General features: G+C 34.9%; 2 protein-coding genes across 2 annotated transcripts; one reads left to right on the top strand and one right to left on the bottom strand.

Moving 5' to 3' along the window:
• Positions 1–11,091: 11,091 nt before the first annotated feature.
• LOC130800070 (uncharacterized) lies at positions 11,092–14,148 on the bottom strand. Its single transcript, XM_057663417.1, has 6 exons — positions 13,861–14,148; positions 13,538–13,774; positions 12,800–12,879; positions 11,986–12,061; positions 11,645–11,767; positions 11,092–11,566 (listed from the first exon to the last, which is right to left on the bottom strand). The coding sequence occupies exons 1-6, from the start codon at positions 13,969–13,971 to the stop codon at positions 11,423–11,425; spliced, it is 771 nt and encodes a 256-aa protein (XP_057519400.1). The 5' UTR covers positions 13,972–14,148; the 3' UTR covers positions 11,092–11,422.
• Positions 14,149–20,167: 6,019 nt separating this feature from the next.
• LOC130799342 (uncharacterized) lies at positions 20,168–22,187 on the top strand. The gene is made up of 4 exons (XM_057662444.1): positions 20,168–20,532; positions 20,650–21,121; positions 21,204–21,828; positions 21,922–22,187. The coding sequence occupies exons 1-4, from the start codon at positions 20,168–20,170 to the stop codon at positions 22,185–22,187; spliced, it is 1,728 nt and encodes a 575-aa protein (XP_057518427.1).
• The last annotated feature ends 2,253 nt before the right edge of the window (positions 22,188–24,440 follow it).

The raw sequence follows: 24,440 nt of genomic DNA, 5'->3' as shown, positions 1-24,440 counted from the left end.
ACAATAGCCAAGAACAATAAGAGATCAAAATAGTGTAAAAGGTGAAGAATAGCAACAAAAACGTTAGGTCTGTTCTGACAGCAATTCACACCGAACAGGAGCTCCAAACGACAATCAAAACCAGTCAAAACGAAGCTCTAGATGTCAGGAACAAGCTCACCAAATTTCAGCAAAATCGGACCACGGGAACTCCTCCGATCGACCACTTGATCAAGCTGGTGCTGGCTGAAACGAAAATCACAAAACCCTCTTTTTCTCTCTTTTTATTTTGTGCGTTTTTCTGTTTTTTTTTTCTCTAAATGGTTTTTCTTGCTTGCTGATTACATAAGGCCAAGTAATGACCCTTAAGCTTCTCTTAGAAGGCCCATAAATAGGTCCATTAATAAAAAACCCAAAAAGAAAATATTACCCAAAGCAATACAAAGCAATACAAGTATTGCATAAATGGGCTGGACTCATAACAATCTCCCCCTCTAGCCCAACACGGGGAAGACGAACATGCTTCAATAATCACTTGAAGCTCATTCCCGCAAGCTTGCTACAAACATCAAACTTGGTTCCTGGAACCACCTTTGTTAACATATCTGCACCATTCTTGTTAGTGTTGACTTTCTTCAGTTTCATTTTTTTCAATTCAATCACATTTCTCAACCAATGATATCGAACATCAATATGCTTGGTACGAGCATGATACATAGAGTTCTTACTCAAATCCATAGCACTTTGACTATCACAAAATACTACATACTCACCTTGCTTCAAACCGAACTCTTGTAGTAACCTTTTCAACCAAAGCATCTCCTTGCATGCTTCCACAGCTGCTATATACTCTGCCTCAGTAGTCGACAAAGCCACACACTTTTGTAACTTGGATTGCTAAGATATGGCTCCCCCTGAAAATGTGAACACATAAACTGAGGTAGATTTTCTACTATCAAGGTCACCAGCCATGTCTGCATCTGTATATCCCTCAAGAATAGGTTTGCCACCTCCATAATACAAACAAAGTTTGGAAGTGCCACGCAAGTACCTAAAAATCCACTTCACTACATCCCAGTGAACCTTACCCGGATTGGATAAGTATCTACTCACAACACCAACAGAATGTGCAGTATCGGGCCTAGTACACACCATAGCATACATCAAAGAACCAACAGCAGAAGAATAAGGAATAGAAGACATACTTGCTTTCTCCTTCTCTGTTGTAGGACAAGCTCTCTTACTTAGCTTAAAATGTGATGCTAGTGGTGTATTAACTGGCTTAACATGCTTCATATTGAACCTTTCAAGTACACGTTCAATATACTTCTCTTGAGATAGCCACAACTTCCTAGCCTTGCGGTCACGAGCAATTTCCATGCCTAAGATTTGCTTTGCAGGACCCAAATCTTTAATGTCAAATAACTTGGACAAGTCTTTCTTCAAGTCGCTAATGATCATTGCATCTTATCCAACTATCAGCATATCATCCACATACAAAAGAAGGATAATGAAGTTATCACCTGGAAACTTTCTGAATAACACACAAGGGTCTGCAGAAGTTCGTTTATAACCATGGCTAGTCATAAACGAATCAAATTTCTTGTACCGCTGCCTTGGTGCCTGTTTAAGCCCATAAAGGCTCTTCTTTAATTTGCAAACAAGTTTTTATTTCCCCTTCTCTTCAAAGCCTTCAGGTTGTTCCATGTAGATTTCTTCATGCATGTCACCATGTAGAAAAGCAGTTTTTACATCAAGCTACTCCAACTCAAGATCAAGACTTGCAGCTAACCCCAAAACAGTTTTGATAGAAGTCATCTTGACAACAGGAGATAAGATCTCATCAAAATCAATACCCTTTTTCTGATTGCATCCTTTGACCACTAACCTGGCTTTTCTCTTCACAATCTTCTCACCATCTTTCTTGTTCTTGAAAACCCATCTGTTCTTCAACACTTTCTTGCCTTTAGGAAGCTTCACTAACTCATAAGTTTGATTCTTCAACAAAGAATCCATCTCCTCTTGCATAGCCTCGAGCCAATGATCCTTGTCTTCACTAGACAACACTTCTTGGAAACTCTCGGGCTCCCCTTCATTAGTGACTAGGATGTACTCTAAACTGGGATATTTTGAAGAAGGTTTACGATCTCTAGTTGACCTTCAAACCTATACATCTTCCACTAGCGGGGTAGGTTGCTCCCCCTGCTCATGAACCTCTTCTTCATGTGGTTGAGCATTATCAGGAGCATCATCAAATTGTGGTACATCACCATCATCATCTAGATGTACCTCTACAACACCATCAAATGTTGTTTCAACATTCTCAATAGCAAGCTGATCAATAGAAGTAGAAGAAGAAGCAGAAGAAACATCATTAGTATCAATAACCAATTCTAAAGTAGTAGAATACCTGATACTCAGAAGCTCTGCACCAATCTCGTGCTCAAAGAATACTACATCTCTGCTTCTCACAACCTTCTTCTTCTCTAGATCATAAAGCCTAAAGCCATACTCTTCATCACCATATCCAACAAACACACATGGAGTAGTCTTGGAATCAAGCTTTGATCTTTGTTCTTTCGGCACATGCATGTATGCCTTGCATCCAAAGACTCTAAGATGTGAATATGTAGGATCACTTCTCTTCCATGCTCTCTTTGGAATGTCAAGACCCAAAGGAATAGATGGAGATCGATTGATCAAGTAAACTGCAGTTTGAACTGCTTCTGCCCAAAATGTCTTAGGAAGATCTGACATCTTCAACATGCATCTCACCTTTTCAATAATGGTTTTGTTCATCCTCTCTGCAACACCATTATATTGCGGTGTACCAGGAAATGTCTTCATATGTCGAATTCCATGATATGAGCAATAAAGTTTAAACTCATCTGAAGTATACTCACCACCATTGTCAGACCGAAGGCACTTTAACTTCCTTTCGGTTTCTCGTTCTACCATGGCATGAAATTTCTTGAATGTTTCCAACACTTGACTTTTATTCTTCAACATGTAAACCTATGTCTTTCTTGTAGCATCATCAATAAAAGTGACAAAGTATCTATTGCCACCAAGAGACTCAATCTCAATGGGACCACAAACATCAGAGTGCACAAGTTCCAACTTGACTTGCCTCAGAGTAGACTTCCTAGAAAAAGAAGCTCTATGTTGCTTTCCTGCTAAACAATGATCACAAGGGTCAAGTGAAATTGTAGTATCAACAGGAATAAGTGTTTTACCTGCTAGACATTTAATGCCCTTGTCACTCATGTGTCCCAATCTCTTATGCCACAAATCAGGAGAATTCTTCCCTTCCACTGCATTAAGCTCACCAGAACATACACTCAAATATGTCTTGTACAAGGAGCAACACAACTCACCACGTGCCAACTGTCATAGAACCCTTGGATAGCTTCCATTTACCATCTCCAAAGGTATGTCGAAAGCCTTCTTGATCAAGGACATTTGCAGACAATAGATTAAGGCGTAGATCAGGAATATGGCGCACATTCTTCAATGTAAGCATGCACCCAACACTTGTCTTCACACAAATATCACCTAACCCAACAATGCAAGCTGAGCTCTGGTTACCCATCTTAACACTGACAAAATCATCAGCTTGGTAGTTCAAGAAATACTCCTTTTTAGGAAGACAATGGTATGAAGCACCTGTATCTACTAGCCATTCGGTGTCTGAACTGTCAACATGATGGCACTCACTAGTTGCACAAATCAAAGTGACCTCATCATCACTCGTAGAAGCTGTTGCTACAGTGTTTTTGTCATCTCCCTCCTTTTGTGAATTGTCATTCTTTTTTCTTTGTTCCCTTTTCAAGCGGAAACAATACTTTTTTATATGACCAGGCTTCTTGCAATAGTTGCATGTAGTCACATTTCTCCCATCACTGGATTTGGATCTACTTCTTGAGTTATCACGGCCTTTGGGACCCCTACTCTTGCCTCTTCCTCTATTCTCAACAACAAGAGCATGTGAATTGTTAACTCCCATCTCCTTTCTTCTAATTTCTTCATTGAACATGCTATCTTTGATCACATCCAAAGATAACACACCATCTGGAGCAGAGTTACTAATAGTCACAACCAAGGTCTCTCAACTATCTGGCAAAGAACTCAACAAGAATAAAGCCTGCAACTCATCATCAAGAACAACCTTCATAGTAGTCAACTTGTTAATAATATCTTAGAAGTCACTAAGATGCTCAGAAACAGACTTTCCACCTTTCAATTTCAAATTAACAAGTCTTTTAATCAATGAAGCTTTATTATGAGCAGTCTTCCGCTCATACAAACCTTCCAACTTCTTCCACAAATCATATGGGTTGGACTCTTGTGACACATGATTGAATATGCTAATATCAACCCATTGTCTGATCGTCCCCAAAGTCTTTCTTTTCAACTTTACCCAATCTTTTTCATCCATTTTATTTGGTTTAGATGGTTTCGTAACACTACCATCCGAATTGGTGACAGTTTCAAGTGGGTCATACAAGTCCATGCAAAACAACATGTCTTCCATCATAGGTCTCCAAATAGAATAATTAGTTGATGTCAATTTAACCATCGAACTACTACTACTCGACTCCATACTGTGACAAAATATAATCCGGCTCTGATACCAAGTTGTAGGGATCGGAAGGGGGTCACAACGACACCCACAATGTCACTCACAAGACAATCAACCAATAACTCTAACAAATCAACCCAATCAATTCACCAATATTAATCAACCAATAATAGCAAATTGTGGACAACAATATGACAGTAAAAAAAATCAATAATAAGCGAGAAATAAATCACAACACACAAATTATACGTAGAAAACCCTTTCGATTTGAAGAATAAAAACCACGATACCTTTTGAGGAGTCCACCCTTATTTCTCTTATTGATAATTGAGGGAAAAAGAACCATAAATCAGTCTAAAAAGTTTCATACACACACCAACAATAGCCACGACCAATAAGAGATCAAAATAGTGTAAAAGGTGAAGAATAGCACCAAAAACGTCAGGTCTGTTCTGACAGCAATTCCGACCAAACCGGAGCTCCAAACGACGATCAAAACCAGTCAAAACGAAGCTCTAGATGTCGGGAACAAGTTCACCAAATTTCAGCAAAATCGGACCACGGGAACTCGTCCGATCGACCACTTGATCAAGTTGGTGCTGGCTGAAACGAAAATCACAAAAACCTCTTTTTCTCTCTTTTTATTTTGTGCGTTTTTCTGTTTTTTTTTTCTCTAAATGGTTTTCCTTCCTTGCTGATTACATAAGGCCAAGTAATGACCCTTAAGCTTTTCTTAGAAGTCCCATAAATAGGTCCATTAATAAAAAACCCAAAAAAAAAATATTACCCAAAGCAATACAAGTATTGCATAAATGGGTTGGACTCATAACACAAGTAGCATTTAACTTTTATACCCTTTGATGTTTGTAGTGTAATAATGTGGTAATTGGTAAGTACATGTGATGTATATCAATATAATAGACACCATTTTTGTGAATTGTTTGAATTTTCTATTAGGAATGTCTTGGTAAATTAGCTATATTTTTCACTTATGTAAAATACAAGATTATTTTTACAATGCTATATAAATATAAGTAAACAAACACCGCATTATATCGATGACGAATATTGAATACATGGTCAACTTTCCACCGGAGCAGGAGAACCCTTTTATAGGGCCCACTTGCTTTAAAAAGAGAGCAAAAGCTGAGGGCACGTGAAATTAAGGAGAGCTATCATATTAATTTGTCATCGCAAATTGAATAGTTAACATAGGAAGATCTTTTATCCATACTAAATCTAAAATAAAAATTGAAAATTTTCATCTAATCAACAATTCCGTTATTTAGCATTCCTTTTTTTTTTTAATTCTTTTTCCATAAGTTGTTATCTTCCTTTTACAATCAACCATCTAATGAAGTTTCACTTTTCCTTTTCCACTCACACTGATTACAAAACTCCCAAAACAATAAATAAAAAATAGAGTATTGTAGCAAATTCATTTTCATTAGTATATTAGTGTTATGCTTTAGCATTGTTACCGAGAATGATAATGACAATTGATAAAGCAAGTTGAATACATCAAATTGATAATACACCAGGTTGTATTACTCCTACTTTTTGTAAGTAAAGTTTTCATATGTATTTTATGGGATGTTGTTTATATATCTAATTGTTTTTAGTGTTTGGATAAAGTTGTATGTATAGATTAAATTGGTTGTTTGCTTGATTGGAGAAAATATAATTATGCGAGTGATCACAATTATGCTACAACTGATAACAATGTGCAGGTAGACGATGAAGTTGAAAATGATAATGTGGGAGAGAACGAATGTTAGAAATGACAAACTTGTTAATTTCACTTATTAATCCTACTAATTCAAATGATAATTTGGAAATTCTTCATACGATACTAGATATTGGATGGCTTACAACCTCACATGATTAGTAATTTGGCGATAAAAGGCTTCAAAAGAGATTTGTCTGTTGAGAAGGAGAAGTCTAATAAAATTGTTTGACGATGTTTTGAGTTTGAGGCACATGTCCTCCTTTTGTATAAGTTGTTTTCGTTGTGCTGTTTTTTGTGGTTTGTATGATTTCAATAGTATATCTTTCTTTTTCTTTCCTCAAACTCAAGCGTTTACATTGGAACCACGATCCATGTCTAGTATGTCGACAGAGGATTAGACAATGATCATTACGCCGTGATATTTTGTTACAAGGTCGATGATGCCTCTTCTTTGTTATATTTTATTGATCTTTTGCTTTCTTCTAGTATGTCCAACTTTAGAATAAATGCTGTCGAAATTTATGCACGATCTTGTTTGGAGGTTTTTCTACTCCTTTAATTAAAACATTCCAATTAAACCTTTTCATTTTCATTTATTATTTTATATTTTATATTAATGTAACACCAGAATTTCGTCCGTTTCTTTGCAGCTTTAGTTCCGTATACAGGGCCGAAAATTCTAGGGTGTTACAAAAATGGGAAGACTTTTTTAGACTCACTACACTAAAATTTTTCCTAAGGGTGGAAAATTTGATAAGAGATTAATTGGCTTGTTTTTTCAAAAGGACTTTATAAAATATTTTTTTTGTTGTAAATTATTTAGAAAGGGGTTTGGTAAGGGTCAATTAGCAAATGAGGGTTTTGATGATTGGACAGATCTTGGCATTAGAATTCAAGAGCATGAAATTAGCATGGAATATATCTAAAATATGATCACTTGGTATGAGCTACTTTTACGATTATTTTCAGGATATTATTGGCCATCCCCATAACGGTAGCAAGCATGGTTATCAAAATCGCGATCTGAATCGTAGGATCGTACGATCCTACGACCCAGATAGATGTCAGCGACTAGAATTGTGCATAGCATCGAAATCAGTCAGGATGGGGGTATAGGATTGGTAGGATCGGTCAGGATCGTTGGTGAGATTGGTTAGGATCAGCTAGGATCCTGGGTAGGATTGTTAGGATCAGCTAGAATCCTGGGTAGGATTGTTAGGATCAGCTAGGATCGTTGGTAGGATTATTAGGATCGGTCAAAACTACTAATTAAATATTTTTTTTTTGTAGTATCTTTGTTCTTTTTTGGTTACTATAGTTTGTCATTATATCTTTGTGTGTATGTTCTATAAATATATTATGTATAGTGTATATCTTATATATATATATATATATATATATATATATATATATATATATATATATATATATATATATATATATATATATATATATATATATATATATATATATATATATATATATATATATATATATATATATATATATATATATATATTGTCATTTCATTAAGAATAGAGAAAAAAAGCATTAAAAAAGTAAGATACGTATGCAATTTAAAATTAAAGCAAAATCTTAAGAAAATGTATGGGTACTGAATGCTTTTTTAAATTGAAAATGATCAAACAATAAACATACACATAATACAACTTGTTAATTCTACAAATTTGTAGAATCGTTCGATCCTAGGATCCGTATCCACCAGTTGATTTCGATCCTATAATCCCAATTCTGACAACCTTGGTAGCAAGTGTCGAAAGAGGTTTTTCTAAATTGAAATTGATCAAGATTTCCTTGCGTAATTCCATGTCTCAAGATAGGCTTAATGAACTTGTTATGGTGTCTATCATGAATGATGTGTTGGATAGAATTTCTTGTGAGGATTTGATGGGTGAATTTTGTAGACTTAGTCAGAGACGGGAACAGCAACAAGAATGGGGGGGGGGGGGGGGGGGGGGGATGAATTGTTGTTGTTACTAGCTTCACACAAAGCTATCAAATTTCCCCTTAGACTCACCCAAGTCTAATTACAAATTTCACTCAAAATCCCTTACAAAAAGGATAAAAATTCTCTAAAAATAAAATCAATAAGTTGCACAAGAAAATATCATAAATTAATTGGCAATTTTTAAAACAAAATTTTCTTGTAAAAAATCCAAAAATAATCGCATGAAATAACTAAGCTCATACGTTGGATACTTAAGAACAGTCGAAATTGGATTGCTATTCATAGAAATAAACTCCCTAATAAAATGGAATATTCCAACCATTATTCCCTTAACCCAAATAATAAGGAGAATAATGTGGATCTTAAAATCCAAGTCAACCTACGGTTATTCTTTGAAAATAGGCATTAGACTTGACCAATTCAAGTGTACGGTTATTCTAACAATAACCGATGTTCCCGTTTACTAATAATAGCTTCTGTTCCCTTAAGCAGCAGTTCCCTTGTACTAAATTTAGCTGCAGTTCCTTTTTCCAATTATAACTGCTGGAACTTTAAGCTAAAAATAAATACGGTTGAGCTTACTAATAATAGGGACGATTGCTAATTACTAATAATATAGATGGTTACCTATTTACTAATTTTAGGAAATGGTTATTGTAAACTTCTACAGAAAAACGGTTGTTGTTCCTAAATTTAGTAAATTCAATTTATTTACTAAATATAAATCCTAAAATAAAGGTTAATTAAAAGTGTTAGATATTTTGGAAAATGCTTTGCCAATTAACTTTAATAAATTATAATTGCAATAAATTAACTGTATTTAATACATCAACTAAAAATAAGAATATAATTGAAAAACAGAAATTTAGTAGACGTATTTTCAGTTGACTTCGACAAAGGAACAGTGTGTTGTCTCCAATCTCCAGTTTTGCTAGAACATCCAACTTGAGAACAGTTTACGTCCTGTCTCCATTTTACATCCCAAGCGATATAGTCTTCTAACATCTTTTGGATCCTTTTGACATGTACATTTCCATAGACCAAGTCATGGGTGCTATCAACGATCATAGTCAAGATCGGATATTGACCTGCACACAATCTCTACAAACATATTTGCTTAAATAAAGTGTAGTCATCATCAAAACTCAAGAGGTCCAACAAATTTGCTTCAAGGAATGCTTGAAGGACTACATTTTTCAAGTAATTTTTATGTAATTTTGGTGACTTTATATAAGTCTTCGGATCATTTTTGACAATTGGCTTTAAAAAACCAGGAAATTTTTTTGTCGATGAGTTGTTCATGAAATGTACTATTGTTTAGAGGCTTCTTTTTAATTTTTACTTCGTAGCCCCATATTCTCAAAGACGGCACTGATTGCATATAACCTTTCTTGATCACGAACCAGAACTAAGAACTGTAATGAGAATCCAAACAAATAAAAATAAACTTTGTAATCATGAAGAGTATGATAGGATCTTCGCCCACGTACATGTGATACCGATCCAATTTGTGAATGACATTAGTTTCTTACGGTTGATAAACTATTTAATAAAACCAAATCTGCAAGAAGATATAATGAAAAATAAGTTTTTGCTGTGCTTGAACAATAAATATTATTTTGAGAAACAATTGGGATACAAGCTACTAATTTTATTATTTCTATTAAGAGTACTAGTTTTTAAAAACTATATAGAAAGAAAATACAAATTTTTAAATAAGATGGTCTTATGGTGAGTTGGGTAGTCATGTATATCAATTACAAAAATAAACTGATTTTATAAATTTGTCTCTTGGTATAAGAGTCTCCAACAAGTTCAGCTGAAAAAAAATTGTAAATAATTAGGAGCAAAGTGTAAAACAAAAATTGCAAAATCCAGAGACCACATACCAGAGGCACAGATCACACAAAGAGGATAAACTTACCTATAGATGAGATTGCCAGGTACTATGAAGTCTGGACTTGACTCCTCAATCATTCTTTTCTACACAAAACAAAACTTCCCGGAAAATAAGTAATACCCAGAAACCAAAAGTTTTGCAAATGTCCACCATCCAAATCCATGTTTATGACGACAGTAGAATTCAGAGGAAGAAGTGTCAGCCGCGATGATGGCAATGGCAATGGTAATTGCAGCTAGAAGAATGTCTTCTTGAATAGAAGTGTAATAATGATGGATAAAAGAGTAGAAGAATTTCTGGGTAAAGAAGTAGTAGAAGCAAGAGCAATGATTGAAGAAGAGAGGACGGAGATTTACCGAGAACAAGAGAGGTGGTATTGGGAATCACTGAAACTGGCTTCAATATCCGACTTGGTAGGAGCCCTTGCTATCTCAGTAAGGTGATAAGCAGTCCTGATTTCTGAGTTGCTGCATCAATTACCTGGTCTACTTGTGCATTGTTCAGTGTCACCTTATGGTTTCCGGTATGTAAGAATAAATTTTGATGATTTCATCTTAAATCTGGGGCTTCCGCGGCTTTTGCTATTGTAGAAGGTACAAGGATTGAAGAGAAGTCCTTTAACCACTAGACCAACTCATAATTCACAGATCTGCTTATGTTCATGTGTGCTACTATTAGTCTCGATTTCTATTTTAGAACGGGTTTGCAAGTCCATTTCCTATTGAGAATACTCATAAACAATTTCCTATTCAAAACGATTAATAGCGGTTGCTCCATATCCACCCCCAAGTATTGATATAACAAAGGACTTATTTCCACAGAAAAACCTTACTATACTCCTTTGTCCCACTCATTTTATTCATTGCGCTTTTCAATAGGCTTTTTAATGTAAATATAACAAAATAAATAGGAGAGAAGAGTACTATCAGAAATTGCAATCAAAACCAACCAGCAATCAAAAGCGCTCTTCATGAACGAAAGGCAAGCATAACTTGACGTCTGTACATTAGTACCATAAAAAGAAAAACATCCTTTATTGATATGACAGCAGAAAACTATCAGACAGATTACAGAAGTAAATCATGATTCATGAGCCAAATCCAGGTATAATATTCCTATTCTACTTTCTTTCATTGTAGCAAACCTTGAGGGATGCTTAGACGTACATGGCTTGATCACCAGCCCACCGCCCGATTTCCAAGCCACCACTAATATATCTTTGTGAAAAAAGCCACAACGCCATTTGCTCATTATTAATCTTCTTTAGCGTTGTGTTCTGTCATCATGATCATCATCTTCATCCACATGTTCAACATCTCGAGGTGGCTTTTTGGGAACTCCCCAATTTCTAATCTTATTCTGCGACTGTTTCCCTAAAGGTAAATTCACTTTTCCGTGGCTTCTTATCTAACATAAACGTCAAGGATCAGAAACTCTATTAAGTATTTAAAAAAAGATATTGGAGGATGATAAAACAGCAGCTACCTCCTTATGCATATCTGTAAGATGCTCAGTGCGACTACGATTCTTAAACAAACCAAGATTCCTTGCAGTCTCAGTCAAGAAATTGAAAGTATCAAAGTCACCGCTGTTTATACTTGCTTCTAGCTGCCAAGAATAAGATAGACAAGGGAGAAAAGAAAATATTCATATTCAAGGTAAATAAGCAACTAATAAGCGAATAATCTGAATCCCACATCAAAATATATGTAGTGATTCAAATGTAAAACCGTTAAAAATACAAGAGGCGGGAAAAGTAGGGACGGGGAACTGTTGCAGTTGCTTATGTATTTTCCATTACAAAGAAGTTGTGCTTGAATTTGCACCTGTATATGAACAATGCATAGAACAATGCTGGCAATTGGCAGCCAACTCTCTTCTAGAGACAGTGACAGATTTGTCCTGTAAAATTCCAAAACAAAATTGATGTTCATCAGGACCACGGACCACCCATGCATATATAGATTTGCGTGAAGTGATCATATACAAACAAGTTAGCAGTTTAAAAAGAATACGAAAATCTACATCTGGTTTAATGATTGACAAGAATATGCCTTTAATGTCCTGTATATAGAGCTAACATGAGTATAATTTCTAATCTGAAATTAACAAGAGGTATTTGCATAAGAGAATAAGTGATTGAGTAAGTATATTAATCTGGCTTAACATGAGACCCAATGCATACATGATAGAGGAATAATTTACAATAAGTCTTAATTTTTTTCTCCATAAGTTCCAGAGCATGCCAAGCAATATCACCTACATATCAGCTATTCTAAAATCTAACCAACATCCCCTGCTTCAAACCCCGTTAAGTAAATATTCTAAACGGCACAAGTAAATTGTACCAAATAATCATTTACCTTATGCGTAAAACATCAAAAATGCTAACATAACTTTGATAACGACAAGTACATCTGTTTAAGAATCTCATAGAAACCCGGTCATACTTTATATAGGACATCTATTTTGCTGCTACTAGCCAACTAATACAATAATCAGCATTATGCTTATGAGTATACACTAAAACCTTATAAGCACAATCAAATAATCATCATTTACAAATTCAACAGCAGTTCAGAGAACAGTAACTAATTGAAACCCTAGCCAAGTCTCGATTCAGGGAAAAGTCCAACAAACCTGAGGTAAGGGGCCAAATATACAATTGCATACACAGCATACCGTCGTTTGCCAGTATCCATTAGAGCGAAAATCCAGCTCTATCAACATTTTATTTCACAATATTAGCGATCAATTTAATATGAAGCATAGTGTAAAATATCAACAGCATCCTGTTTTAATATAGGCCGAAATAACACCATCTGCATTTACCCCAAATGTGGTTTCACTACAGTTACCACAAATTTTGCACTAAGACAAGTGAATAGTAACAAGCTAAAGTATCTAGCAGCCAAATCTTCCAAAATTGATCAATATCAAGGTGTTTAGTTTGGAGGAAAACAATTATTCCCAAAAACTGTTTTCCCTTGTTTGGTTTGACAAGGAGTTGTAAACGGAAACCTTGGGTGAAAAAGTCTTTTCCATCTACTGTTCTACAGACATTTTTTTTTCTAAATTTGAGAGGAAACCGGAAACCAATTTTTCGTCACTCTTCCATCCCCTAAAATTTTCATTTCTTCCTCTTAACGGTATAGTTTTCGTCAAACCAAACAAAAGAAAACCATTTATTATTTGCAAATTGCATTGGAAAAAAATTTTCATGCAACAAATATATTTTCGCCAAAGTACCAAACCAAACACCTCTAGAAGGAAATGAATGCCGAAAACCATAAAAATGTAAGCGTTTTCCAAATCATATGTCATGTTATCAATTTGCATCTCAAAATCTGTAAGTAACTTCAAAATTTTCGAGCTTACCAACCAATTAAAGTAAGGGATTAAGCTAATAATAGTCATGACAGAAAACCTAGCATCAGTTGCACCAATTACGCCATCTTCATCATCCTCTGATAGAGATTCACCTATACCAGTAAACAGCAATGAATTTAACATACACGCGCCGATAGCAATAGCAAAAGGCGCATCTTGCTGCAACTCAGCCTTGCAAATTCCAGTTCTTCTCAAGTGCAACTTCTTGTTCTTTGAGTTCAACTTCTGCACAAAATTAAATATAAGGAATATATATTTAAGGGTCGTAGATGATGAAGCATATGTTAATTGGAGTTTGAAATGATGATTACCTGATACCGTAATTGCCCGCCATGGTTATGGAGGTAATTGAGCTTAGGAAGGAAAGGAGAGGAGAGAGAAAGTGAAGGAGGAGAAGAGAGAGAGAGAATGAGAGGGGTCATTTGATTTTGCGAGGACTTCGAAAGTTGCTTAGGCTGGTAAGGGTCAGTTATTAGGGATGGGTTTTGTGTTCGTGTTTCATGTTCGACCTGTGCCGGCTTTGCAAACTGCAAACTGCAATTTAGTCGGACTCGGACCAGATTTGATCCTCGTCTTTCCTAGCCGTGTTAAAACGGTTTGGCGGGCGATTTACGGGTTGGATAAATACTCCCCTTATTCTGTATTTCATTTTAACTTTTGATCATTTTATGTGGTCAAATAAAATTACATGTGAAAGAAAAAGTATAATATTTTTAAATTTTAATATTGGTAGAGTGGGTGATTAAGTGTAAAAGTGTGAAAAAGTTAAATTTAGTAATGATAAATTAGTAAAGTTAAGATATCTAAAATAGAAATGATACATTTAAGATGACTTAGGGTATGTTTTCTTCGTCTAATCTAATTGGTTCTGATCTTAATTTATTAAAGTCTGATCTAATCTAATCTAATTTAGTAGGATCTGATTTAAATCTTTCTAATATAGTCTGATTTAATCTGATCTGATCTGGTCTGATCTGATCTAATCTTATTTGGTTTCATAAAGTTAATAATAATAATAATAATAATAATAATAATAATAATAATAATAAATAATATTTTATTATTATTATTATTATTATTATTATTATTATTATTATTATTATTATTATTATTATTATTATTATGAAACTAATTAATAAATATTCATATTTTTTAATTAATTAATTAAATAATTAATTAATAATAATGTCATTTTCAATATTATAATTATTAAACAATCATGTATATATTATTATTTATTAATTAATTAAATAATTACTTAATAAATATTGTTAATTAATTAATTAATTAGTATAATAATATCATTACATTATTTATATTATTAAAATTATTATTTATATATTTATTTATTAATTATTTTATTAATTAAGTAATTAATTAATTAATTATTATTAATATTAATTATAATAATAATAATAGTAATAATAATAATAATAATAATAATAATAATAATAATAATAATAATAATAATAATAATAATAATAATAATAATAATAATAATAATAATGATGATCATGATGATTATTATTATTATTATTATTATTATTACTATTATTATTATTATTATTATTATTATTATTATTATTATTATTATTATTATTATTATTATTATTATTATTATTATTTATTAATTAATTAAATAAATATTGAATAATATATTTTAATTATTTAATTGATTAATTCAATAATAAGTTAGTATTGTTAATTATTATTATTATTTTTTTTTGGAAAAATGAAATTATCATAAATCCATAAAACAGTACAAATTGTTGCATCAGTATTCAACCAACCCCTATGTTGCATCAGTATGAAGGAGTCCACATTCTAAGAATGGTTTCTCCAACTCACTCTTCATATACACAGAAGAAGGAAGAATTAGAGAACAAGAACAAACATCCAATACAAGCTCAAAACAAGAATTAACAAAGACTAAACCTAATCAGCTAAAATTACATCAACATCTAAGGCCTTCTGACGAGCTCGTACATCCAGTTTAACATGCTCAACTACTAATTCAATCTTCTTGACAAAAGCCCAACCAAACAGCTTCATTGCAGGTTTTCCAAACATGATAGGATAGATATGCTTGTATAGCTATGACCACCCCTTTCATTGATTTGTGAAGCTTCCATTTATGAGAGTCAGCTTCCTAAGTTTGTCCAATTTGCATCGTATCCCTAGCCAGATCTGAATGAGAGGATTGACTAAAAGGGCATTGGAAAAACAAGTGATCTGAAAGGGCATTGGAAAAACAAGTAATCCATTGTCTCTGAATGCAAGCCACAATGAGGACATAAAACATCCAACACTGCACCAATCTTCTTTAATTTAGCTTTAGTTTCAACACATCATTCATACCCAGCCATAGAACAAACAAGAGTTAGATGGGTTTTTAGAATAGAGAGTTTATGCCAAACTATCTTATCCCATCTAACTCTTGTTTGTTCTCCTTGACATTTGTCATATACCCGATGAATAAAGTACTCAGACTGTTGCATGTAAGACAATAAGATGTCTTTGGTTTGCAAATTTCCCTCATTGTCCAACTAGCAGTAGGCGCGGGGTTGAAGATAGTCCAATTGGCTTCTTTTTTATAAACTTCATGTATCCATTTGAACCATAAGGATTCACTTAGAACTAATATAGCAAACAACTTTCCCAATGGCCACAAGGTTTCAAAGATGGAGGTTACGGATACCCAGACCACCAAACTTCTTAGGTTTACAAACCTTAGACCAACTCATATTTCTAGGCTTGGAATTGTTGCTAACACCAAACCAGAGGAAAGAACGACAAACAGTATTAATCATATTAATCATCTTCTTGGGGAAAACAAATATCTGACACCAGTAAGAGGATATGCTCATTAGGACCGAGTTCCTCAATTGCAGTCTAGCAGTATAAAATAAAGACTTGGCACTCCAAGTTTTGATCATGCTTGTCATTTTTTCAACTAAAGCTTTACAGTCTGCAACATAAAGACGTTTAGAAGACAGATGAACACCAAGATATCTAAATGGGAGCTTCCCCAAGGGGAATTGAGTGGTGGAAGCTATCTCCATCCCTTAACCCCAGCAACATATATGGCTAATTTAGTTGAATTGGCCTCAAGACCTCAAGTGTAGGAGTCCAGAAAATTAAAAAGAGCCATAACTGAGCTAAAATCAGCTTTACAAAACAACATGAGGTCATCTACAAAACACAAGTGAGTCAACTTGGATCTCTTACATCTGGGGTGAAACCCAAAAGAACGCATACTACTTTCATATACAAGAGATCTAAACAGGTATTCCATGCCTATGACAAAGAGGAGTGGTGACATAGGATCACCTTGCCTAAGACCTCTATGAGCATTGAAAGCCTCCATTGGACAACCATTAAGTAGTATAGAGTGCTTGGTTGAAGAGATGCAAATCATCACTATGTTTATGAAGTGAGGAGGAAACTGTAAAGCCACAAGCATATCCTTAATAAAGCTCTAGTCCATAGTATCATATGCTTTACGAAGATCAATCTTGAGCAAATAACTGGGAAGGCAATGCTTGCGGGAATAGTGCTTCACTACATCCTGGCATAAGAGAACATGATGAAGAATACTACGTTTGGCAACAAATGCACCTTATGCTTGATTCATAAGGAAGCCTAAAACAAATTTCAACCTGGAACATATTATTTTCGATATGCATTTATAAAGCACACAACAAGATATAGGCTTAAAGTCACCCGGGTTAGTAGGACAAGTGGCTTTAGGAATTAAGGTAACAAATGTAATATTCCAAGTTTTAAGAAGAATCCTAGAAGCAAAAAGTCTTGAATGGAAGTAACAACATCCTTACCCATAATAGACCAGGCTGCTTTAAAGAATCTACTATTACAACCATCAAGCCCTATGGTTTTATCATCAGGAATGCTCTGAATAGTATTTTAATTTTCTCAGCAGAAAAAGCAAGATTTAGTAGCTCCCAGTGATCTTGATGAAGAACAGGCACAGATTGAATGATGTCCATATTCAACTTCTTCCTATGAAGCAGTTTGTAACCAAAAAAGGTCATAATAGAATTCATTGAAAGCATGTTGTACCTAAACAAGATCAGTCATTATGCAACCATTGATCAAAAGATAATTAACTCTGTTATGAATCTTTCTTTGTGTAATACTACGATGGAACAAGTTGGTGTTATTATCGTCAATTTTAAGCCAAGAAATTTTAGCCCGTTGTAGCAAAAAGGTTCTATAATCCTCCTTCACCTTCCTAAACTTAGTAGTAGAATCTTGCTCACGGTGTGCCAAAGTTTCATCTAAAGAGTACAGATGCAATTGCCCTTGGATAAAAAGGAGATCAGCTTCAGCCTTATAAACCTTATTCTCCAAGTCAAGATGAAAAACAGCCTTGAGTTTTTTCTTTAAACGTTTAAGCTTTTCTGTGAATTGAAAGCTTGTATAACCTGGAACTTGGATCTACCATTCTTCCCTAACAATATCGAGAAACATAACCTGAGTAGCCCAATGATTACAAAATCAAAATGGTTTCTTCCCCTCTGGATTGTTAAAGAAATGAACAAGCATAGGAGAATGATCAAAGAGGCCTTTTGGGAGAAACAAAACTTCAGTCATAGGAAAGGCATCATCCCATAAAGAGTTTCTTATCACCTTGTCAATTTTGCTAAGAAGTCTATTAGCTCCAGCTTGTTTATTAATCCAAGTGAAATATCTCCCACTGAACTTAATATCATGCAAATAACAATTGACCATACTACTTCTCAACAGGAGAATTTCATTAGTATGAACCCGTTGACCAATCCTTTCATCAAAATTTGTGATACAGTTAAAGTCACCCAAGACCAACCATGGTAACTTTACATTCTGAGCAATATTCTGAAGATCATGAAACAGAAACATTCTTTCATTTTTGGTAGAAGCATCATAAACAAGGAGCATAAAAAGGTTTCTCCAAGAAAAGATTGCACCTCTAAATTCATTATTTGTGCAGAACTAAAAAGGATATTTACAGTCATCTGTTCACCTTTCCAAGTAATGAGAATTCTAACCCCATTCATGTTTTGAGAAGCCAAGGCAAAGAGATTGATAAAGAGGACCCATATTCTTCCCCTTTATTTTAGTTTCTAGGAGTTCAAACAAGACAACGTTATAAGAAGTGAGGAGCTGAGCCACCTCTAATTGTTTCTTGCGCTTGTTAAGACCCCTAATATTCCAAGCTAAAATGTTTAACATTGAGAGGAATGGGGTCAGCCCCAGCGCTTGCACAATTGGCTCATCAGTAACATCCTCCCTTAGGTCATCCACAATTTCATCAAGAGCATCAAAGCCATTTTTTGTGGACAATAGATCAGCAGTCCAGCAGCAGGAGCAGGAATGGGTACTGCCATTTTTGAATTAACCACATGAAGATCAGACCCTTGAGAAGAAGACTGCTTATATTGGACTAACTGAAAACTGTCCCTATCCACAGGAAGTTGGACCTTTGTTGCTATAGGGCTACTCAGCTTCTTATTATCCAGCTTGCACATTTCAATGGCGTGACCCATCTGCTTACAATTAGAACACCATGATGGTTTCCAATCATAGATAACCTATCTAGCTACAAGTTCACCAAGCTTATTTTCATAGTAAATAGTTTCATGAAATCGATATTCAATTCTACTAGTATCCAAGCATAAAACATTCTATCCTTGTTCATAGTGGCACTAACAACTCTCAACATTGGGCCTAACATACCTGTTATCTTAGTTAAGCTTTTTTCCCCCGAATATTTCAAATTCAATTTAGGAAATCGAACCCAAATAGGAATGGAGGAGAGGTTCTCTTTGTCAAAGAACATTCAAGGACTCCAAGGCTTAACTATTAATGGCTTCTTGTTAAAAAGAATGTCATTCATGGCAGTAGCAGTTAAATGATCCTCAATGGATTTAAATCCAACCAGAAAAACGCTCTTTTCGACCATACCCACTTTATCAATGGACAAATTCTTCCAAATGTGTTTAGCAAACCCATTTATCACATGTAACGGTGGGTTAGCACCAACGACAAAGCATACGACAGCTAACTCCCAAAAAAGAACTTCCTCAACAATATCCTCCATATCAATCTTAGCAGGTTTAGGGATAGGGGAGTTACCTATTGAAGGAGAAGGCAAAGGGGTTGCTGGTAAAAATAATGGAATAGTGCCTTTTCCAAAAACCCTAGAAGCGCCGCCACCTTGACTACTAACTACGGAAGCTCAGCTGGTTTGAGGCTTCTTCGTAGACTAAAGTGTAGGATGTTGCCCAGGATTAGGGGTTTTACCCATCGCCATATTTTGATTCGTGTTCTCTGGATGAGAACCCTCTGCCTGTGAACTCGAACTAGGAGAAACCATAGATTTCTTGGTCGTTGCAGAAGTAAGCAACTACCTCACCACGTATTTTCGGGGTCGACCTCATCCTCTACCTTTGGGAGGGCCCATTCAAGCTGTTCGCTTGAAATCGCCTAGAAGGAGAAAGGTTTAGAGAGACAAACAAGAGAGAAGCATTTCAAAAACTTTATTTTAATAATAATAATAATAATAATGATGATGATGATGATGATGATAAAGAGGCTGAGGTAGAGGATGGAATAAGGATGGAAGATGTTGATGCAGATTATTTTGATCCATTTAAAGGACCAATTTGGGATGATGAATGTGATGAGTTTGATAATTATTTGACTAAGTTGTATGAGGGGGAGTTGTACAAAGACAAAGGTTTTGAGAACATTGTGATTAAGGAGTGGCAATTGTTTACAGATAAGCAACATTTGAGGGATGTGATTAGGGATTATTGCATACAATCTGGTTTTTCAGTGGTTGTTGATAAAGCAGACAGACTTAGGTACACAATTAGTTGTAGTGAAGCAAAATGTGAGTGGATATTGCATGCTTCTAGGCTGCCTGATGGTGTCACTTGGGCTATCAAGAAAATTCAAAATGCTGAACACACATGCTTGGGGTTAGAAACTAAAAACCCTATGGTAATAGTGAAGTGGGAATGCCATGCCTTACTGGAGGACATAACGGCTAATAATGACATCCCAGGTTAGGCTTTGAATGAGCTTTTGTGGTCCAGATATGGTGTTGAGATGCCACAACCAAGCTTGTATAGGGTTAGGAACATGGCCTTGAGTATCATTCATGGTAGGCATGATACATCATACAGTGCAATGCCATCTTACTGTGATGTTATCAAATCAACAAACGAGGGTTCGTATGCAAATTGTGCTTGGTATCCCCCTACACATCCTGATAGACCACTAGTGTTTATGAGCATTTTTGTATCATTCAAGGCATCTCTGGAGGGCCTTTTTTCTGGTTGTAGAAGTGTTATTGGAGTGGATGGGGCTCATTTAAAGGGTAATTATGGTGGTGTTTTGTTATCTGCAATTGCCCTTGATGGCAACAATGAAATGTTTCCACTGGCATGGGGTATTGTTTCATGTGAGGATGAAGAGAGTTGGAAGTTTTTCATTTGGTATCTTAAGCATGTACTGGAACCAAGTAACAGAGGCGACAATTGGTGCATAATATCTGACAGACAGAAGGTAACAACACTTATTACTTGCTACTTCATTGATTATGCATAATCTTCTAAATCTAATCTTAATATGTTGTTTTCATATGCAGGGAATTGAGAAGGCTCTCACTGATTTGTGGCCTAAGGCGCAAAGAAGGTATTGTTGCAGACACCTTAGTGCCAACTGGAAGAAGTCTTTTCATGGGCCTAAGTTATGGCAATTGTTTTGGCTAGCATGTGGGGCCTTCTCAACCTTCACATTTGCAAAGGCCATGAATGAGATTGAAAAAAACAACCCTGATGCAAGGAGATGGCTTGCTAATTTGGGTCCACAGGAGAGATGGACAAAACATAAATTTGACCCTAAATTGAAGTGTGATGTTAACACGACAAATTTTGTGAAAAGCTTCAATGCAACCCTAGGAACTGACAGGTGCAAGCCAGTGTTAAGTTTGTTAGAGGGAATTAGGAGAGTAACAATGGTTGGGTTAGCAACAAGGAGGCAGAAGTGTGAAGAATGGGAGAGGCTGTGTCCAAACATTGCGAAGAGAGTTCAAGTATTGTGCAATGAGAGTAGGTCTTGCAGGGCTTTCATTTCTAGTCCAGGGGAGTATGAGGTGGTGGAGGGTAAATCAACTTTGGCTGTCAGTTTGAACCAACGCACATGCCTTTGCAATGTCTGGCAACTCACTGGCATACCATGTAAGCATGCAATGAGAGCGATACTTCATGAAGGTCTTGATCCACAATCCTTGGTTGATGATTGGTATTCAGTAGAGAAATATTAGTTGGCCTATCATCATAGCATTAGACCTATCCCTGACCAAGATAAGTGGCCAGCAACTGAACACCCTACTATATTACCTCTTGTGCTCAAAAGAGGTGTTGGTAGGCCTTGTAGGAACCGAAAGAGAGGTGATGATAAAGAGAGGAAGGCAAAGAGGAGCAAGACAATAAAATGTGGGAAGTGTGGGGATTTTGGTCACAACAAGTCCAGTTGCAAGGGAGGGGCAACAAAAAAACAGAAGGCAACAGTAACAAACACTAATGATGCTTCAACTTCCAAGTGCAAGGGAAAGAGCAAAGCAAAATGATTAGTATTTGTGTTATGTGAATGTAATTACTTAACTTCTGACTTCATATGGATGAACAGTACATTAATCCTCTTTTGTATACCTAATTGATGAGCAGTAGATTAATCCTCTTTTGTATAACTAATGGATGAACAATAGATTAAACCTCTTTTGTAAAATTAATGTATGATTATGGATGCAAATTATGTAAGATTGTATTCCAGATTGTATTAATTATGTAAGATGTTGGATGAACAGCAGCAACTTGGTATGCAAATTGATCTAATTCCAATTTTTTGGTAATGAACAGTATAACCTTACTTTTACAAGGTAAGAACCAACACAATACCTAAGCTTACATATATGGAAACCATTACAACGCTTACAATCTTACTTTACAATCGCAAGAAAAATCAATAATAGGTAGAACATTACAACAAATTTCATGAAAACCAGAACCTTAAGTAAGCTATCAACCTTCTTTGACAGCCCTTCAACAATTGCTTTGAGTTCATTAAATTGTTCGCCATTCAACACTACAGGTGCAGCAACTTGTACCTCTACAGGTGTAGCTTCATCAATGTTTTCCTTCAAATCAGCATCAAAACCCCATTCAAATGCTTGGCACGACATACATTTGTAGTAGATTCTTCCTAGATTGTTAATTGAACCTGAAACCCTAATATCATAGAATTTTGTTGGGTCACAGTAACATTTCTTCAACCTTACCCAGCTATCACCAACTTTAATGAATTAACGTTAGGGCATCCATGTCGTCTTTTGATATTACCCGAATACACCTTACCGCAGAATGATGAGATCCTTGAGGAAGCAGCCATAGAAGCAGAGAAGGAAGAGGAGATGGAAAAGAGAAGAAGAAGATCGTGTGTTTGAATTGATGCTGGATATTTAAACAATTACAAACTAACCATGGTTAGGTTAAATTCAAAAGTTAACGGACATTTAACGGAAAAATCATTATTAGTGTCACGGTTGTAATTAGCATACACTTGGGGGTACCACTGAAATACACTAGGGTACCATTGTTATTTTTCTATAGTACAGGGGTACCATTGATAATATCCCTAATAATAATAATAATAATAATAATAATAATAATAATAATAATAATAATAATAATAATCATGATTTGATCTAATCTGATCTAGTCTGGTCTGACCTCATCTGATCTGATTTGGTCTGATCTGATCTGATCTGGTCTGATCTGATTTGGTCTAATCTGATCTGAATTAATTTGGTCTGGTCTGATCTGGTCTAATCTAATTTGATCTGATTCTAATAAGAATAAGTAATAAGTTCAAAAAATAAGTTGAAGAGAATAAGGTCTTAACTCAATAAGAAAATATGACAATAGCGGGGAGTATAGGATTGGATTATTTTTGGGTTGGATCAGTTTTGGATTAAGTTAGAGTCAAGGTCATCTCTAACATTTTTAGCGGCAAACTAAATTATACTCTCTCTATTCAGAGGAAATGTCTCATTTTCTTTTTGGGTAAGTTTATTTTAAATGTCTCATTTTTATTTATTGTACACATTTTTGTACCAATTTACCCTTAGAATTTAACTTTAATTCAAAAAAGGATATTTTACATGGTAGCAACGAACATTTGTAAAAAGGCGGTAGTAGCAAATCTTTAAAAAATTCCACAAAATAGCATTGTACTTTTGGATTTAAGTTGCCATAACATTAATACCCAAAAAACGTTAAATTATACGTTAAATTGTGAAATTTCGTTTTTACCCTTGTCTTCTTCATCATCCATCTTCTTTATGGGTATGAGTTGTTGTCATCCTTCCCTCCCCAAACCCTACTCATAGTTTTATGGGCGGGATAAACTAGGTAAGATGATGAAGGTGATGATGATTCTTCATCATCCATCTTCACCATCTTCATCCATCCTTCTTCCATACATCTTCTTTCATAGTACTAAATATTCTTTTAGCAACATTCCCCCAATTAAAAGATTCCTGCTTGAGACGTGTTGAAAGTTTGATAATTATAATTTTTGATAAAAAATTAGTCAAAACTTAAATAAAGAAAATAATTTTTTTGTTGGAAATTCCCAAATATCAAATTGGAAATGTATTAAGAACAGAGGGTGTACAATTTTAGCCATAACAATATGTTCAAATCATCTTCGCTTGAAACAAGTTAAACCTCAACATGATTTTTAGAAAGATATGCATGTCTATTATATGAAATATCAAAGTACACATGTTTCAAGGTTCTTTTTTTTATGTATGGAACAAGAA

The sequence above is a fragment of the Amaranthus tricolor genome, chromosome 14, assembly GCF_026212465.1.
Source record: "Amaranthus tricolor cultivar Red isolate AtriRed21 chromosome 14, ASM2621246v1, whole genome shotgun sequence".
Lineage (NCBI taxonomy): Eukaryota > Viridiplantae > Streptophyta > Magnoliopsida > Caryophyllales > Amaranthaceae > Amaranthus > Amaranthus tricolor.
Note: the sequence above shows the minus strand (reverse complement) of the source record. Positions and strands in the feature narration are given on the sequence as shown.

Coding starts and splice junctions, on each gene's coding strand:
- LOC130800070 (XM_057663417.1), bottom strand. CDS start 13,971: ATGACCCCTCTCATTCTCTCTCTCTCTTCTCCTCCTTCACTTTCTCTC. Junction 12,062..12,799: donor TATTTGGCCCCTTACCTCAG/GTTTGTTGGACT, acceptor GGAATTTTACAG/GACAAATCTGTCACTGTCTC. Junction 11,768..11,985: donor TATGCATTGTTCATATACAG/GTGCAAATTCAA, acceptor TATTCTTGGCAG/CTAGAAGCAAGTATAAACAG.
- LOC130799342 (XM_057662444.1), top strand. CDS start 20,168: ATGGAAGATGTTGATGCAGATTATTTTGATCCATTTAAAGGACCAATT. Junction 20,533..20,649: donor GCTGAACACACATGCTTGGG/GTTAGAAACTAA, acceptor TTTGTGGTCCAG/ATATGGTGTTGAGATGCCAC. Junction 21,122..21,203: donor TAATATCTGACAGACAGAAG/GTAACAACACTT, acceptor TTTCATATGCAG/GGAATTGAGAAGGCTCTCAC.